We start from the raw sequence: 18,108 nt of genomic DNA on the forward strand, positions 1-18,108 counted from the left end.
AGAGATAGGTAAGTCTACTTCGAGGGCATAAGTAAGTAGTTCTTAGCCCTATAAACCTTAAGGCTTTAAAAAGAGACCAAATATGGTCCACTTAGCCTTATACCATTAACACTCCGGTCTGGTTTGGAATTTGAAAAGTTAATAGCATAAGAGCTTCAGACACCCGATTTACCCAATTAGTTCCCTATTCATAACACCTACTATGCTGAGTGTACACGATTAAACCTAGTACTGTAGTTATCTGAAAGTTATGAAAAATTAACAATATCGTAGCTTACATCATCTAAGGCTCACATTGAGCAAGAAGCGTTTTTTGCGTATAAATTTTGAAGCATTAGAGAGCGCAAAAGTAACTTTTGCGGAATTGTAAAAAGCGTTAACTACAGTACAATTAGAGAATAGATATTAAAGATTGACCAAATATTTATATTGTGAGCTCTCGTAAAGTTTACTCAATAAAATTTAAACACAAAGGTCATGATACACAACAAGTGTCTTGAAACGGCGGTGACTCCCATAGCATCCAGTCAATCCAGTCGTAAAAATAGGAAACCCGGGCAAACTGGCTCCCACCATCACACTTATCGGATCCATTGTCTTTGCGCTTTGAATGGTACTCGGTTGCAACTCCATACAAACAAAACGGAATTCCACTCTCATTTCGGCAAGGATTCCAGGCATAAAGTGGATTTCCTTCGTCTCCGAAACAAGAGTTTCCACCTGGGGTTATTCTAGTTGTGCAAACGAGGTTTTCGCGACACATTTTTCGCCGTTCAGTTACGAAAGGTGAAAATGGTTTGTCGAGTTTGTTCTCTTTTAATTCAATTTCGCGTATTGTTGTGAGTGGTGAGTTATTAATTCCTGAAGATGAGCCCATGCCACACGTGCCCAGAGACGTCCCGTGCTCGTAGTCATAGAGACACACACTCATAACTTGATGGAATTGTTCTATTGGACGGCGAAGTTGAACCAGTGCCACATTGTTGCCGTTTTTTACTTGCAATGGTCTGCTAGAGAAAAATAAATAAAAACTCCATTTGAAGATTTCTTAAATAGACGCGTACACAAAAACGTTTAAATCGCAATGTTAAGAGAGCCTATTTTGGGAGCCTATTAAGGAGCATTTTCATACCTATTGGCATTTTCGAGTTTTGAACTTTTTCAGTTCTTGAGTTCTGCATGAAATTCTAGATAGTTGGAGATGTAATTGCTCGAAATTTTAGAAAAGACTGAAAATAGAAAATCGAAAATCACAAATGAAAATTTGAAACTACACTTTGGCTGAGAACTTACGGAGACTTTTCAGTTTTTACTATTGTCAACGAATGTAAACGTACACCCTGATCATAGTAAAATTGTAGAGGAAAAATGCAGACTCATGAACAAATTATTTCTTGACTTATGATAAGACGTTTGCCAGACACAATTTTTTCTGCTCAAAGCTTTTGTTCGGGGAAAAGTCCAAAGCACAAGTGTGGTCGAGCAAACCTCCAGTTTCAATTTGAAGTCAAGCCAATCTCCAGGGTGACAAAACCTCGAGCAATATTCTAGCGTGATTAAAATAATCTAGCAAAGTTCTGCTCATAGCCTTCTTGGGTTCAAAATGGTTTAATCATACCCAACTTTGGTCGAGCATGATCTTTTTGTAGTTCGAGGTCTAGACTAGGGTACTCTGAGTCATTTTTTTCTCTCGGATTAAAACCGAAAAAAAACTCATTAAAAGCCTATTGGAAGCATATTATCACAAGGAAAAAAACTTATGCAAAAGAGTGTTCAAAATTGTTCTTTCTTGTAAAACCAGACTTCACATACTTTACCAATACACGATTTTGATACGCCTGACAAAAGTTCAGATATTACTTGAACAAAAAACCGATGTTTCGATATTGCTTGGCTTTTTCAGTTCTTTTGGAGTTTTTGAGAATTTTTAGGCGTATTTGATTTTAATGGGATTTTAATTTTCCCATATTCGCGAAAAAAAAGTACAAGGTCTTGCACAAAAAATCGACCTACAATTTTTTGCACCTTTAATATCCAAGCTAAATGAGGCAAATGTTGTCAAGTTTTGTTGATATCTTGCTGAAAGACTTCTGTTAATCAAACTCAACGCAACATTAGGTACTACACATAAACTCCATTAATGATACAAAATGGACCATATGGTCCTATCGACAGCAAAAAGCTAACGTTTATTAATTGGACGTCCAGATTATTATAGGATAAATGCGCTCTATAGAACAACATATTGACAATCTGCAGAGCATTTTCCCTACAACTCATATTTTTATAAATAATTTAATTTAAGTGAGCTTCTCTAATCACCTTTTCAGCACGGGGGTTTTCATATCAAAAGTGAGACAGAGAGAGAAAAGGAGACAATAGAAGAAATTTAGCGACATTGTTTTGAATTTTAGACGTTAATTTGTGAATCAACGAAAACTTTGAGTTGATCTGGGAAAAGTTTAACCAAAATTCTGCTTTAAAAGCTTTCAACCCAAAATTTTGGTGTTTTCATTGCATGGATGTTTTTCGAGCAGACTAAAGTCGGAAAATAGAGAGAGAGAGAGAGAGAAAGAGGAGAGAGAGAGAGAGAGAGAGAGAGAGAGAGAGAGAGAGAGAGAGAGAGAGAGAGAGAGAGAGAGAGAGAGAGAGAGAGAGAGAGAGAGAGAGAGAGAGAGAGAGAGAGAGAGAGATAGATAGGTAGATAGATAGATAGAGAGAGAGAGAGAGAAAGAGAGAGAGAGAGAGAGAGAGAGAGAGAGAGAGAGTATAAAAGTTAACTACTAAAGTTTTCAAAAAACAAACAATTTCTATAATTTATGTTGTTTGAAAAACAATATCACAGATCAGGTCGGAACGAAAAAATTGATTTGAACTCCTCCAACAAACAACTCAGAAAATTTTTGTCAAATTTATCTTCTGATGAAGGTTCAACAAAATAAAAGTAAATTGCTTCAGTTTTGACGAGTTGGTAGTTCTAATAGGATTTAATAAAAAATGAAAGATGACTTCTCTTGATTTTTGATAGTTTTCCGCAAACTTTCAATCATATCTTAAGGTTTTGCCTGAATTTACTCAGAAAAGTTTAGGATGTTTCGTTTTATAGTATCCGTGGAAAAATCGCTATATCTATTCTATGCTCATAGAATTTCCAGCTCCCAATTTTTCAACTCCAATTTTTCAAATTTTCCTCGCTATTTGAATTAACGTTTTTCAATTCAAGGATCTTTTTTCAAGAGTAAAAATATAGCTTGAGGAAATTGTCATTACAGCTGCTATGGATGACAATGCCAGAATATAATTCCATGTTGTCGGAATGAGGCTTCAAAAAGATATAGTGTAAGAGGTGTTGTGAAATGCCGTAAGAAAAACCATTATTATCACAAAAGTCCGGCTTTGAAATTTTCGGAAACTTTTGAGCTGGAATCTCAGATGGAGAAACATAGACATTTCAGTTAATTTTCTCGGTGCTTTGAAAAATGTCAGTACATGCATTATCGTGTACTGCATGTTCTGTATACAGATATATCTAAACTTGTATCGGAAATATCTACAAAATTTACCCAGAAAAAAATTTTACAGAAACACTGTCGTTTTATATGTTATTACAGACAAGCTATTATACACGAAAACTAAATAAATTATTATTATTAATGTTTAAAGAACCAATATTTATATATCTTATAACGTTTGCTATTATAGAGGAAAACTACTTGTTTTATAGTTTTAAAGTACTTGTACGTACCCGGGTGCTTCCGTAACCCAGGCAATTCTGTGGTACCTTGCTATTGGGGGCTCCCTGTGAAAATCTCCAGCCTCGATAACAGCTGACGAAGGGTCAACTGAAAAACGTGAACATTTTGAGCTTCATTTATTGGTTGAAGAATGATGAAAACCGCATAACGAAATTGAGTTCACACACTTCAGTGACCAGTAATTTATTCCTGTAACAGAACTGGATGCTTAGAAAGATTTTTCGTAAATCAATCATCTTTCCATATGCCTCACACGACAGCCCAGGATGAAGTCCGCGACCCAAGACAGGTATTGGCCAGACCAACTTGGGTCGCGGACAGGGGGGTCCGGTGCGACCGTCCACAACGGTCTGGAAAAAATTTGGGTCGCGCCTTCCGTCTGGCCAATGGCAATTTTAGTCTGTTCGGTCTGGCGAATACCCATATTTCGGTCTGTTCGGTATGGCCAATACCCATATTTCGGTCTGTTCGGTCTGGCCAATACCCATATTTCGGTCTGTTCGGTCTGGCCAATACCCAAATTTAGGCCCGTTCGGTCTGGCCAATACCCAAATTTCGGTCTGTTCGGTCTGGTCAATACCCATATTCTGGTCTGTTCGGTCTGGCCAATACACATATTTCGTTCTGTTCGGTCTGGCCAATACCCATATTTCTGTCTGTTCGGTCTGGCCAATGCCCAAATTTCGGTCTGTTCGGTCTGGCCAAAACCTAATTTCAAGGCCTAGAGGTCCAGCCAAATAAGAGCCAAATTGTATAAATGCGTGCAGTATTGACTGTTTTTCAAAATAGCAGCCCATAAATGATAAACGACGTCTACTTCTAGATGATTAGAATACTTCATTAACCTTCTTTTGAAATTTGCATTTGTCTTTAAATCGACGGTTTTTTTTCAATAATTTCTTTTTAAATCTCATATTCATTTGTCATTCAAAAAAATAAAACGAATAAATTATAAATTTTATTGGATGCTTATACACGTTTAAATGAGTCTGGCTAATAGTCTGGCCTAGGATCTGTTCGGTTTGGCCAATGGTCTGGACAACTGTCTGGCGGATGGTCTGGCCTAGGATCTGTTCGGTCTGGCCAATGGTCTGAACAACTGTCTGGCGGATGGTCTGGCCTACGGTCTGGACAAAGGTCTGGCGTAGGGTCTGCTCGGTCTGGCCTATGGTCTGGACATTGGTCTGGCCTAGGGTCTGTTCGGTTTGGCCATTGGTCTGGACAACGGTCTGGCCAATGGCCAGGACAACGGTCTGGCCTAATGTCTGTTCGGTCTGCCCAATGGTTTGGACAATGTCTGGTCAGTCTCGCCAATGGTGTTCAAAGTCTGTTCAGTCTGGCCAATGGTGGCCAAATTCCGCTCGGTCTGGCCAATGCCTATCTTTGGGTATTGTCGGTCTGGTCAATGCCTGTTTTGGGTATGGTCGGTCTGGCCAATACCTGTCTTGGGTCGCGGACTTCATCCTGGGAGTTACATGACAATTTTGATTAGGACTCATGGATCAACTCAAAATCAATATGGTCCTATTGGTGTTTCAAAAAACCTTTAAGTAAATCAAAAAGAAACTCCAAGGAACTATCAGAGAAAGTTGACGATCTGCTATTTAATACCGAGAGCGCACTCTATGTAGACGAGGCATTAACCGGTTTGAACTCCGAAAGACTTAGAACAGATGGTAACCTTCCAGATATAAAAACGTTGCTGCACACTAAACCCCCGACTATCCACTATGTCCCTATCAATGTACGGTACAAATGGTCAGAGCTTTTCTCTGACGTCATTATTGATTGCATTGAAAATCCTAATACAGAACTAAACTGGAGAAAACTCTTCGGATTGTCTAAATGCATTTTACGTGACAGTAACAGAGGAGGGCAAAAACACAGGCGGAACAACGACCAAAAAATTCTAGAAAAATTAATCGCTGGAACAGCGGAGACTTTGGAGGGCTATGGAACGAAGCTTGCTCTTTGAAACAATCAAAACGACCAAACGATACAAACTCCAAAGAGATTATCAAACGTGCAAAAAATTTGTGTTTCCAGGGCCAATATGGCAGAGCAGCAAACGTTTTGGCTTCTGATGTTTTTGCACCAGTCAACAAGGCAATTCTCGATAATTTGAAAAAGTTGCATCCCCCTGAAGAAAAGCCTATTGTAGTCCAAAATTTTTCATCACAAGCCTATCAATTCAGTGAGGAAAATGTTTCGGAACAGCTGAACTTGTTTCCAAGATTTACAGCAGCTGGTCCCTCAAAAGGGTTTCCCGAACATCTTTTGCATGCTGTACAGTGTACCGCTTCAGATCAGTCACAAATTGCTTTGAGAGTACTGACTAAGCATGTAGACATAAGCTGCCGCAGGGAAATTCCCGAATTGGCTTCACAAGCACTATGTAGTGCATCGTTATCAACCTTGCTGAAAAAGAAAGGCGGTTATCGCCCTATTGCAGTCGGAGAAGTCTTGAGGAGGCCAATAGCTAAATGTTTAGCCAAGGAAGCAAATTTAGAAGCAGAGGAACTTTTCGAGGGCCTGCAATTGGGTGTGGGAGTGAATGGAGGAGCGGAAGCCATTATACATTCGACTAAGATTTCGTATGGAAAGACACTCACCTTGTCAAGTTCGTCGGGTATTTTGCAAATTCACTTTTGACATGCATTCAATTCGCTAAAACGCAGTGAAATGCTGAAAACTGTTGCAAGTTCAATGCCAGACATTGCCGCTTTTACCAATTCCTGTTATTTACAACACAGCCAATTATTCGATGACAAATTTGTTGTTAGCAGTGAAAGTGGTATCCAACAAGGCGACACATTAGGCCCTCTCTGACGCTCTGGCCCACTATAGAAAAAATTCAGGAAACTGCGCCAGAGCTTCAACAACATTCCTGGTATCTAGATGACGGTATCCTGGTGGGCTCAGAGGACGATCTAATTAGATCTTGGGATCTTCTATGCCAGCTCGGACCTGATCGCGGCCTCCATGTCAGGGTCGATAAGTGCGAAGTGTGGTCAACGGTAGACAAACTGGATAAAAGAAAAAAACGAAATGATATTTCGGTCCTTGAGATTCTTGGAGTTGCGTTAGGAACCCCATAGTTTGTCTGCATGAAACTTAACGAAAGGATAGGGAAAATAGGGGTTTTTTCGAAAAGTTGGACTATCTTGATGACCCTCAGTGCACCCTAGGTATCCTACGCCACTGTATTGGGTCCCCCAAAATGGTGTATTGTTTGCGTTGTCAAACGCAAACAGTTCCAGTTATTAAATCCATAAAAGAATTTGATGCCCAACAGCGCAAAAAAACTTGAGAATATCCTTGGAACTGTTCTTCCAGAAGAATCCTGGAATCAAGCAACCCTGCCCATAACCTAATCAGAGTTGGGTGTTTGCCAATGCCAAGACCAGTATAAAGCATCATACATTGGTTCTGTTCTCTGCTCTGAAGATCTTGTTTCAAAAATAACCGGTGAAAGACCAAAAAAGTTTTTCAGGATCTTCATTCCAGTATAGCACAACTGGACATTTCAAACCTCTCGCAAAAGACGATTCAGCATGCTCCTGGTAATGAAAAAATTCATGGTCTCAAAGAGAATCTAGCTTGTGAGAGAGAATCCGCCCGACTTCTCTCATTGTCTGTTCGACATGCTGGAGCTTGTTTGTCTGCTCCCCCCATTTCAGCTCTTAGGCTTCATATGGCACCAAATGAGATTATAATTAGTGCAAAGTACCGGTTGTGTGTCCCTGTCTACGACGCCGAAAGGAAGTGCCCGTTCTGTAAAGCAGGAGTTCTTGACATCTATGGGGATCATGCCATTGCGTGTCACGGTTGAGGAGACGCAATTGCAAGATATGACCGGATTCGAGATAAAATAGTGTCTGCATGCTCATCTGCGAATCTCTTACCAGTAGTGGAAAAAAAGAACCTAATTCCAGAAAGCCAGTCACGTCCCGGAGACATCTTTGCCCCGTCTTGGAAAGCCGGAAAACCTGCTGCATTTGACGTAACTGTTACTTCGTCGCTGCAATCCAACTCTCTCACTAATGCGGCTACGAAGGCAGGATACGCACTTGATGCAGCAGATGAAAGAAAATAATGTCTCCACGACGAAACTTGCGCAAAAATGGGAATCACATTTGTTCCCTTAAAATTGAAGTCCTTGGCGGGATATCGGCAACCTTCAAAAAAAACTCTCAAGCGGTTGGCTGTGTTAAGTGACAATCGTTCCTTCCAAGCGCAGGGGTTGTCTGTAGTTTTCTGTAAACTAATGCAATCCTTGTCAATCACCGCTATTCGGGGATCAGCGGGATTGTTGCTGGCACGGGCTCCCTAGTAGACTATTTTGCTTTTGGTGTGCTCGACCGCTCGGAGGGGAGATGGCTGAGTACTGTTGCAATCATTGTCGATTTGATCAGGGGGCCTACTTCAATGATTTTGACACGCTCCTTTTGGCCAGATTTAACCAATTCAGAATAAGAAGAGTCCAGATTGGTCCTTTAATGATGAGTCGCCAAAACGATTGCAACAAACGGGAGACTTTTCAATGTGCAGTTCTAGTATTTTTATTCTTGCCTGACCAAAGTGGGGAGAATAAAACATACATTTTACATGTGAAAAATAAAAATGCCGATGAAATGAGATTCATAAACTGTTGATCTGTTATATTGACAACCACCGTTTTTTTAACCAAGTTAATTGCTTTTAATGAAAATTTATTCCAAAAATTTTAATCTAAAACAAATTTTTTGTTAAGTTTTTTGAAAAGAGAATTAGAGCAGAACTGGAGCATTTAGATAGCAATTACTTTAAAAAGTTGTCATCAAAAACAGTTTAGCTCACAGGACATTTAGTAGTGGGACTGTAGGTATTCCTTTAGATGTTTATTCACGGATTACCAATCAGCAAACTGTTGATGAAAACCAAGACATGTAAACACTAATAAACACTGTGCCACTATGACTTAAAAACATTGAAAAGGTTCACTCTTTATTAATTGCACTAAACAAAGTTTGTAGCAATTATTTGGGTCCTGTTGATCATTTTAATGCAAGCTTTTGAACGACCCATTTTTTTTATCAAAGCTACTGCCAATTACTTCAGGATTAACTCTGGATATTTTTCAAATTACTTCTTGATTCTTTAGTACTAAAGTGCTCTTATTTCGATTGATTAAAAGCTAACTTCATTTGACAGTAGTACAATAAACAAAAATCAGACCAAAAGAGTGCCGAAAACGGTTTAATTTTTAAATTTAATATGTTAGTGTTTTAAAGTCTGTAGAAGGCCATACTATATATTTTGCAATGGATCCACCCACTCCCTGTTCGTTTGAGAGAAACTTGTGCCATAGTATTCGGTTATAATCAAAGCGTTTACATTAATTGAACAAGTCAGTGCAGAGCGAAGACAATTGAACACTGAAACAATGACAGTATTTTTGGATTGAAGGGATTCAATTCTCGATTGAATCCTATTTTTCAATGAACTTATCACGACCAATAATGACAAGTCATTAATAAAACAAAAATCTGCAAACATTTTTTGGTAAAAGAGCTCAAGATTGGAACCACTCGTATATCTCATTAATCAATTCATCGCAGACGGATAGTTCCCTAAACACCTGAAAAAAACCTCTTTTCAACAAGCGAAATTCTCAATTATAGACCTGTTTCAGTTTTTTGTTGTTGTTATTGTATCAAAAATTTTTGAAAAACCGTTTTGTTCACAAATAAAACAGGTCTCCAAGGAGATGAGCACTTTTTAACTGCCAGTATGTTTGGTTATAGCAAAATTGTTTTAACAATTGCTGCTATCTTAAAATCTACGGAACAAGTAAGATTTCAACTTAATAATAGAAAAACAGTATCGGTTCATTTTGGATATCTCAAGGGCTCCTGATTCTATAAACTACCGATTAATTTTACGAGACTTGGAAACCAACGTTCTGAATACCAATTTAGTTTTTTAAAAAATTGAGTGAAAAAACTCAAACAATTTTCCTAAGTATTAAAAAAATCAGTGCTAAAAACTTTGAAAAACGGAAGTATATGAATTACTATTTTAGGTACTCTGTTGTTTTTAAACATTCACGTCAACTATATGGCAAGTAAGGTAACAGAAGATTGTTTTGTTTTCCAGTGAGCAGAAGATGCTTTTCTTTTCATATGCAGCATTGGTGAAACTTCACAAAAATACAAGACTCAAAATAAACACATCAAAAACTATTTGTTTTTTTCCACGTCAAAATTTAGCAGTGAACAAACAAAAACATAATATTTAGTACTCAGCACCAAGAAAAGGTTGAAAAAACGCTTACATTGTTTATAAAGACAAAAGTGCAGATTCAAATAGTGTTAGGTAGTTTTTGATAGCAACCTAAATTTTGATGAGGAAAATGGGAAGATAATTCTGAGATTGGCATTTGTAATAATGGAAATTGAAACCTGTTTTCGTTTCAGAAAGTAGGATGGGTTGACACAGCTCAGAGTTCGCAATTTAGTATACTCAATTCCTTTTTCTTAAAGTATCGCTGCACCTAATCAATTTTGTTGTTTACTCAGCAACGATTTTCCGGTCATTGAATATGAGTCTAATTCTACTATGAGAGTAAAATATTATCCTAGTTCAAAAAACTGCTTCTTTTGTTGCACAAGCCATTCCATTTTATAGTAGTTTGTCTTCTAATATGAAACTTTAAACAGCATCAAGTGCATCCTTGAAAAAGAGTTTAAAGAACATTTCTGGAGAAAACTGTTGAAGGATTCCAAAGTAATTGATTTTGAAGTTATCTACGAAAAACAATCGGTTTTAGTTTAAATGTCATTGTGAACCTTGATGTTGTATATGGAAAAAAACATTGACGAAGTTATAAGCTCTCTTTTTCTAATATAAGTTTAAGGCCTTTAAATAACTAATTCACTATGTTTTTAATTTCACGTGCTGCTAAGTTCTCAACTTTACACCGCTTCTTTACCATTTGAATATTGTTTTGATGTGTATCAAAAAATTAACATTTTTTATTTCGCTTTTCTTTTACTTCATAGCTTTCTTTGTAACATAATGATGTGTTTAGGGTGAATGGGTGACAATGTTGAACTTCAATTTTTTGCCTGTACGAGAGATAAAATGGAAACATCCGTGTTCTGATGCCTTAAACGGGGGCTGAATCGGCGATGACCACGCAAGTTCATGTGCTTATGTGCCTTAAGCGTTATCGAGGTGGCAAGTCGCCCAATTCTGATCAGGATGTCGGTTCTGATAATTTTGATTACCCATCACTTCGGAGGTCATTTAAGGATTATAAATGAAGTAAAGAGAATCAAAACTGGCTTACATTGATATAATTGTCTTGTGATGATTCGGTGCTTATAAAAATTTAGAGTTAACATTGGTTCATGTGATCAAACTAATTGAAAATAAAAACAGATATTTTTACAGCAAAAAAAACAAATCTCGCATTTAGACACGTTATTTTTTGGCTTTATTGCTAACTGTTCTATTTTAAAAAAGAAAAAATTGATAATGAAATTTTTCAGATGTACATCAAGTTTTCAATTTCAGCGAGACTGTACATTTTCCCAGTAATTATGATCTTAATGGGTAACATTCCAGGGGTGTCGCTGCTCGAACTCTTTAAACCTTTTTGGTTTAAAAACACGAAACGAGCGAAAAGCTGTTTTTTAAGTTTCAGAAACTGTACGTTTTAGAAATTTTTGAAAAAAATGTACAGTCTTGCTTAAAATGAAAATCTGCTGTACATCTGAATAATTTCCATATTATTTTTGTTTTTTGTAAAAAAAAAAAACAATTAGCATTATGGCCTAATAAAATCGTGTCAAAATGCGGAATTTATTTCTTGCTTGGACAGATTTGATTTGGACAATTTCCGTAATAGCTTATATTAATGTATAATTGACATAAGGGGAAGTTGTTATTTTCAATTGTTCTACGTTATATTTATTGTTATTGGTTAATTTTGTATCTTAGCGCTGCTTTTTTAAAGTATACATATATGTATACCATAATACAGCAGCACTACGTGATAAAATTGTTCAATAACATTGAACATTACTTCAGCAAACGAATAATACAGCTTCCTGTTATGTCAATTACACAATTAGATTTGTTTACAGTTAATTATTAGTTAATTTAGTTTTGTTAATTAGATTAGTAATTGGATTTATTTACTGACCTTTTGAGATTTGTTTACTGATTACCAAGCTCTTTTTACTGACTATCAAAAACTGTTTGATAAATGCTTGGAAAGACTTACTCCCGATTCAATGGTGCTGTGTGAAATTCCTCCTTTTAGGGAGATACCTACAAACAGTGATAAAAATAGAAAAATTGCAGTTTTTAATGATGTGCTAAATAGTACTTATGGAAATGGTGATAATGCAATTGTACTGCTTAAGCTAAATGATGTTAATCGAAGTGTTCCAACATTTAATCCACGCATAACACACACTTCAACACTTCAACCAACTGTACCATGACGAAGTGCATATAAATTAAAAGTTGGAGATACCATTCCTTAAAAACATACTGCTTGATAAAATTGTCAAATACCAATGAAGAGTAATATAGCTTCTTGCTACGTCAATTATACAATAATTTTGGCTATTGCGTAAAATGTCCAAATTAAACTTGTCCAAGCAAAAAATAAATTTTGCATTTAGACACGATTTCTTTAGGCTTTAATGCTAATTGTACTTTTTTACAAATAACAAGAATTGATACTGAAGTTATTCAGATGTACAGGTTTTCAAATTAAGCAAGACTGTACATTTTTTCAGAAAATGTGATCTTCACGGGTAACATTCCAATGCTGTCGCTGCTCGATTTTCATACAATTCTTTTGGTTTAAAAACTCGAAACGAGACGCTGTTTCGTTATAAGTTTTGGTTGCAGATGTGCGAGTTTTATACGTAATTTATAAGTTACTTATAAAAATCGCACATCTTTAATTAACACTAATAATAACACTGTGTCGAGTCAATTTTTTAAACTAAAAGAGATGTGAAGAGTTCGAGCAGAAACACAATTGGAATTTTTCCCTTCAAGATCATACTTTTGAAAAAATGTACAATCTTGTTTCAAATGAAAACCTGCTGTACATCTGAATCTTTTCAGTATCAATTTCTTCATTGGCAGAAAAAGAACAATTGGCAATTTAGCCTAAATAATCGTGTTTTCGATCGCGGGATTTGTTTTTTGCTTGGACCGATTTAATTGCACAGTTTACTTATTAGCCAATATTATTGTATAATTGACGTAACAGGAAGCTGTAAAAATCAATTTCTGACTTAAAATTCCTTGTTATTGAACAATTGTGTATCGTACCGCTGCCGTATTAAGGTATACATTTATGTATATAATAAAACAGCAGCGCTACGTGATAAAATTGTTCAATAACATTGAATATTACTTCAGCAATCGAATAATACAGCTTGCTGTTATGTCAATTACACAATTAGATTTGTTTAGAGTTAATTATTAATTTAGTTAATTTAGTTTTGTTAATTAAATTAGTAATTGGATTTATTTACTGACCTTTTGAGATTTGTTTACTGATTACCAAGCTCTTTTTACTGACTATCAAAAACTGTTTGATAAATGCTTGGAAAGACTTACTCCCGATTCAATGGTGCTGTGTGAAATTCCTCCTTTTAGGGAGATAACTACAAACAGTGATAGAAATAGAAAAAGTGCAGTTTTTAATGATGTGCTAAATAGTACTTATGGAAATGGTGATAATGCAATTGTACTGCTTAAGCTAAATGATGTTATTCGAAGTGTTCCAACATTTAATCCACGCATAACACACACTTCAACACTTCAACCAACTGTACCATGACGAAGTGCATATAAATCGAAAGTTGGAGATCCCATTCCTTAAAAACATACTGCTAGGATACCTATTAAAAACCACAAATGTGGTTATTGACATCAGTAAAGTAACATCTAACGCCTCTTATAAAGTGCAGAACAAGCTCTTTGATTATCAGCAACGCTACTTTTTACCCCACCAAACAACAACCAATCTTTTAATCGTTATCATCCATACCAACTGTTGTGTATCGGCTTTGTATGTTTTTTCTAATCTTGTTTTCTTGCTTCTATATTTTCATTTAATTGATATTGAAAGATTTCAAAAGAAGGGTATCAAAAGAAACCCGGGATCTATGGAAACCTTAAGCAGTATACACACAAAATTTTAAAAAAAATGGCATATGCAATTGAAAATTGTTCATGCTAACTGTCAAAGTATCCAAAAAAAAATCTCCAGTTGCGAACTTTACTCAATGATCTTGGTCCAAATTGTATTTATGATTTAACATCAATCTGGTTGGCCAGCTGGCCAGTACTGATAGTAATAGTTTTCTATAACCCTAATCTCCGTCAACTTGATATTCATTGATGTGATCGACAGGGAAAAAAGGAGGATTTTTATTACAATTACCAAAAATTTGCAATTCAAAAATCAGGAATGACCTTAATGACATGTCCAAAATTGTTGAAAAATTTTGGGGTTGAAAGCAATTTATTCTCTCACAAAATTATCTTGATTGATTTTTCTTTCAATCAAAATAAGCAATTTTGTTCACAATTCTTGGATGAATTGGCTTTATGCTTTGATCAGGCTTCCACTGAAAATAAATCAATATTCATAATAGGAGATAACAACAATAATTACATGAACAAAAGAGAAAAACAGAATATGGATACAATTATTCCACATTACAACTTGCACTTGATGAATGCAAGAACTGCAGCCGGGCCCTAGAACGGTAGCTGCAGTTTATTAGATTTTATCATTACTGATAATGGGCTCACAGGGAAACAGAATTATGTATTTGACTCTCCTATCAAAAGCGATCATCTAGCACAAATACTTTTCACTGATTTCACACTGACTCAAAAACAAAAACAACTCAGAATTGGATACATGATAAGCGTAATTACGATTCTCATAAATTCAGAAATTCTCTAATTTACTTTAACTGTGGCCTCATCTATGCATCTATTGATGTCCAAAAAATGTTCTCACGTTTTGAAAGTCTGATCGCAAATGTAATCAGAATACATGCACCTATCAGAAAAATTTTTAGACGAAACAACAAAACTAGTTTTTCACTTGCAGATAAGTTTGGCTCAAACACAACAAAATGCTTCAATAAAAAAGCAATTAATATTTACTGTCAGAGAATATTGATAGTTTCCTAAAATTAAAAGATCTGACAAGTAAAGTGTATCCGAAAGATTATGAACGCTTTCAAACACATTTGATTGAGTCTGCTAAAAGCTCCAAACAAGGGAATCTGATCTTCGAATTCAGAAATAAATCCAGAACTGGAACAAATATTCTCTCTTTAAAAAATTGCTTCGAGGATGTAATAACTGACGGCAAAAAATAGCAAAGTTGCTGAACTACAAGTTTGGTAAACTTGGTGGATACCTCTCAAAAAAACCAACCATTAAACAAAACTTATAGCACGTCAAGCTTAATATCTTCTCGTTTCGTTTCTTTACCACATTTGAATGTCGTAAAGTTCTCAAAAACCTCAATAAAACCAAACCCGTGGCTCTTTCAACTATTCCGACTTGAGAAATAAAAGAGGGTGCTCATATTTCAGCAGGGCCGATATGTTTTCTCTTTAACGGATTTCTTAAACAAAGCAAATTTTACTCTCTATTGAAGTTGGCAAATGTCACGACTATCCACATAAATGGAGATACTGAAAATCCGCTGAATTATAGAAATATTATTATAACGCTTGCTTTGTCAAAAGTTCTTGAGATACTAATCAAAAATCAAATTTAGGAACACCTATAAAAATACAGCCTCCTATCAAAAGCACAGATTAGATTCAGAAGAACTTTTCAACAATAGATGCTCTTAATTATCTGACAGAATCTGTAAGACAGAAACTTGATGAAAAAAGTAGACACTGCAGCGTTTTTAGATTTCTCAAATTGACCGCTCGTTTTTACTAGAAAAACTTAACCACCTTGTTTTCTACTCATCGGCTGTTCTCTTCATTAAGAGTTGTCTCAGTAACCAACAACAACAAGTACTTCGCTTGCCAACTTATAAGTTTTGCAGACATCCAAGAACCAAAACCATATTTCTTGAAGAGAGGTCAAAAATATCATGGCTGGACAAAAGAGTCATCAGAAGAAGCTTATCATGTAATGATTGTCTTGAAAAAAGCTTAAAATGGAATGGCGGGTTAAAAAAATCTTCAAAAATTACCTATTCCAACAATTTCAGAAGGACCCAATGGAAAACATTGTCGGCAATGTTTCTTGGAAAGTTTTTTGTTTCAACTAACGCTTTATTTGTGAGTTAGTATACTCACATGTGAGCCTACAATTCGTCTCTTCTACGAAAATCTGTTGTCTACTACCTATAATTTACTTAAAATTTATGTTATATCTTTACGCTGCCATTTGTGTTATTATTAGGTTCGCTGACCTATTTATACTCATGTGGAAATACAGTGTTTTTTTAAATAAAATTTACTATTATGTAAACTTTGGTTCAATAGGTAGTGAAATAGGACAGTTGACTCAAAGACAGCTTTTTTTAGCGAATGGACAAACACACACACACACACACACACACACACACACACAAACACATTTGTAAATTCAGCACATTTGTGCTAACTCTTCCAACACTCGTTTTTATTGGTCTGACTTTGTATCAGACAAATGCGATATCAGACAAATGCTTTTCGGCGTATCAATTTTTTAAATGATTGAAACTCGTTTTTATTGGTCTGACTTTGTTGCCTTCGGCCTCGTTTCAATCATTTAAAAAATTGATACGCCGAAAAGCATTTGTCTGATATCGCTATTTCAACACTTTCAAAAAATAGTTTATTCGGAAAAATTACGTATTACAGCTGGATATGTTAAAAAGCGACCCTCTGATGACCGTTGCCGAATTTTCGGCTTTAAATTTGTTTGAGAGAAAAAACATTATTACTGCCATTTCGTTTTCCCCGGGTTAGGTCCCAGACCGAAAGTCGATATGTCCAGACCGAGTGAACGCACGAGGGAGGCGTCGTGCGTTCAAAATTACACGGTCTGCAAACACGGATGAACGATTTTGAGCGCACGATGGTCTGGACAACAACGCACAAAAGTCTGGACATATACGCTTTGGTCTGGGACGGTCTGGGTATATTCGAATTCGAACGCACGAAGAACGCACAAAAAGTTTTGAACGCACTATAGTCTAGACATAGGCATTTTCCCTCTGTGGCTGTCTGGACATATCCGGCTTCGGTCTGGGACCTCAACTTGCGTCATGATCAATGCGCAGACTGTGATTAATATATGAAAGAATGTTTTTTTCTAAGAATTTCCTTCAAATATTACATCTGCAATCAAATGTAATCATACTTGATACATATTTGGCTCTTAGTATCCGTTTATAGATTATGTGACTCTTAATAATCATTGCAAGGTTACAATAAGAAATTTGAATTTTTGCGATCATACAAGAAACCATAAAACCATAACTAACTGTTTTTTATGACTACCAAGGGTATGCATATGAGTATATTGAGCTGTCGGGATTAAAACTTGTAAAACTAACGATTTTCAAAGCATCTGGCGGCAGTTATAATAAAGTGGGGATTAATTATCGTTCCGCCGCAAATCAACTCCCTCCTCCATCTAGTCACGATTCGCACGTAAAAGTATCTGTCTTCTATTTCATATCCATTCACTAAATTGTTTTGTATCAAACTTGGAAAATGAGGTTCCGACACAATTTTTGGCCGAAAAATTGTACTAGAAGACAAATTCAGAAGTAAGATTAATAGCCATACGAGACTAACTCTTTTCATCTCGATATTGTTTAGTTTTAGTTAGTCAATTTCACAGCTCAAAGTTCTATCAATATTAGTATACCTCTAAGCAAACAACGGGATTTACGATTTACATCAAAACATTTTATGGTCATTAACTAGATCACTATATCAGCATTGCCGTATTTTTTTAACTTATCAGTTTGTGCCGTTATCTGAAAATTATGACGCATGAAACTCGCTGAAAAGAGCTGATTATAAAGTTTTCAAAATAAAAATCAGCACAATTATATAAATTTCACCTATATAATGATGAAATCTGCTAAATACTGCTTCATTTATATAAAAACTGCGCTAAATTCAGCCGTATTTTAACAAAGTTTTGCTGTTTTCAAAGTTTCTCCCGGGCACGTTTTATTGTCTAGCCATAATCGAAGACATCACTCAAATTCCAAACAAATTCTTTTATTACTAAAAATCTGTCGAGGACAGACCTTTGATAAATCCAGGTCGAGAATAGGGTTGTTCAG

General features: G+C 36.0%; 1 protein-coding gene across 2 annotated transcripts; it reads right to left on the reverse strand.

The window, feature by feature from the left end:
* Positions 1-405: 405 nt before the first annotated feature.
* Positions 406-17,622, reverse strand: LOC142340168 (myeloblastin-like). 2 transcript variants are annotated; one of them, XM_075390673.1, is made up of 3 exons: positions 17,365-17,622; positions 3,746-3,842; positions 406-1,007 (listed from the first exon to the last, which is right to left on the reverse strand). In XM_075390673.1, exons 1-3 carry the CDS (start codon positions 17,615-17,617, stop codon positions 476-478), a joined length of 882 nt encoding a protein of 293 aa, XP_075246788.1. In that variant the 5' UTR covers positions 17,618-17,622; the 3' UTR covers positions 406-475. The 2 variants fall into 2 exon arrangements, with proteins under 2 accessions (XP_075246788.1, XP_075246787.1); XM_075390672.1 differs by having other exon boundaries at positions 406-1,010.
* Between the last annotated feature and the right edge of the window lie 486 nt (positions 17,623-18,108).

This window comes from Convolutriloba macropyga, chromosome 5 (assembly GCF_964194025.1).
Source record: "Convolutriloba macropyga chromosome 5, txConMacr16.3, whole genome shotgun sequence".
NCBI classification, from domain to species: domain Eukaryota; kingdom Metazoa; phylum Xenacoelomorpha; order Acoela; family Convolutidae; genus Convolutriloba; species Convolutriloba macropyga.

Coding starts and splice junctions, on each gene's coding strand:
- LOC142340168 (XM_075390672.1), bottom strand. CDS start 17,617: ATGAAAAGAGTTAGTCTCGTATGGCTATTAATCTTACTTCTGAATTTG. Junction 3,843..17,364: donor CGCCAGATGCTTTGAAAATC/GTTAGTTTTACA, acceptor CACGTTTTTCAG/TTGACCCTTCGTCAGCTGTT. Junction 1,011..3,745: donor TGGGTTACGGAAGCACCCGG/GTACGTACAAGT, acceptor ATTTTTCTCTAG/CAGACCATTGCAAGTAAAAA.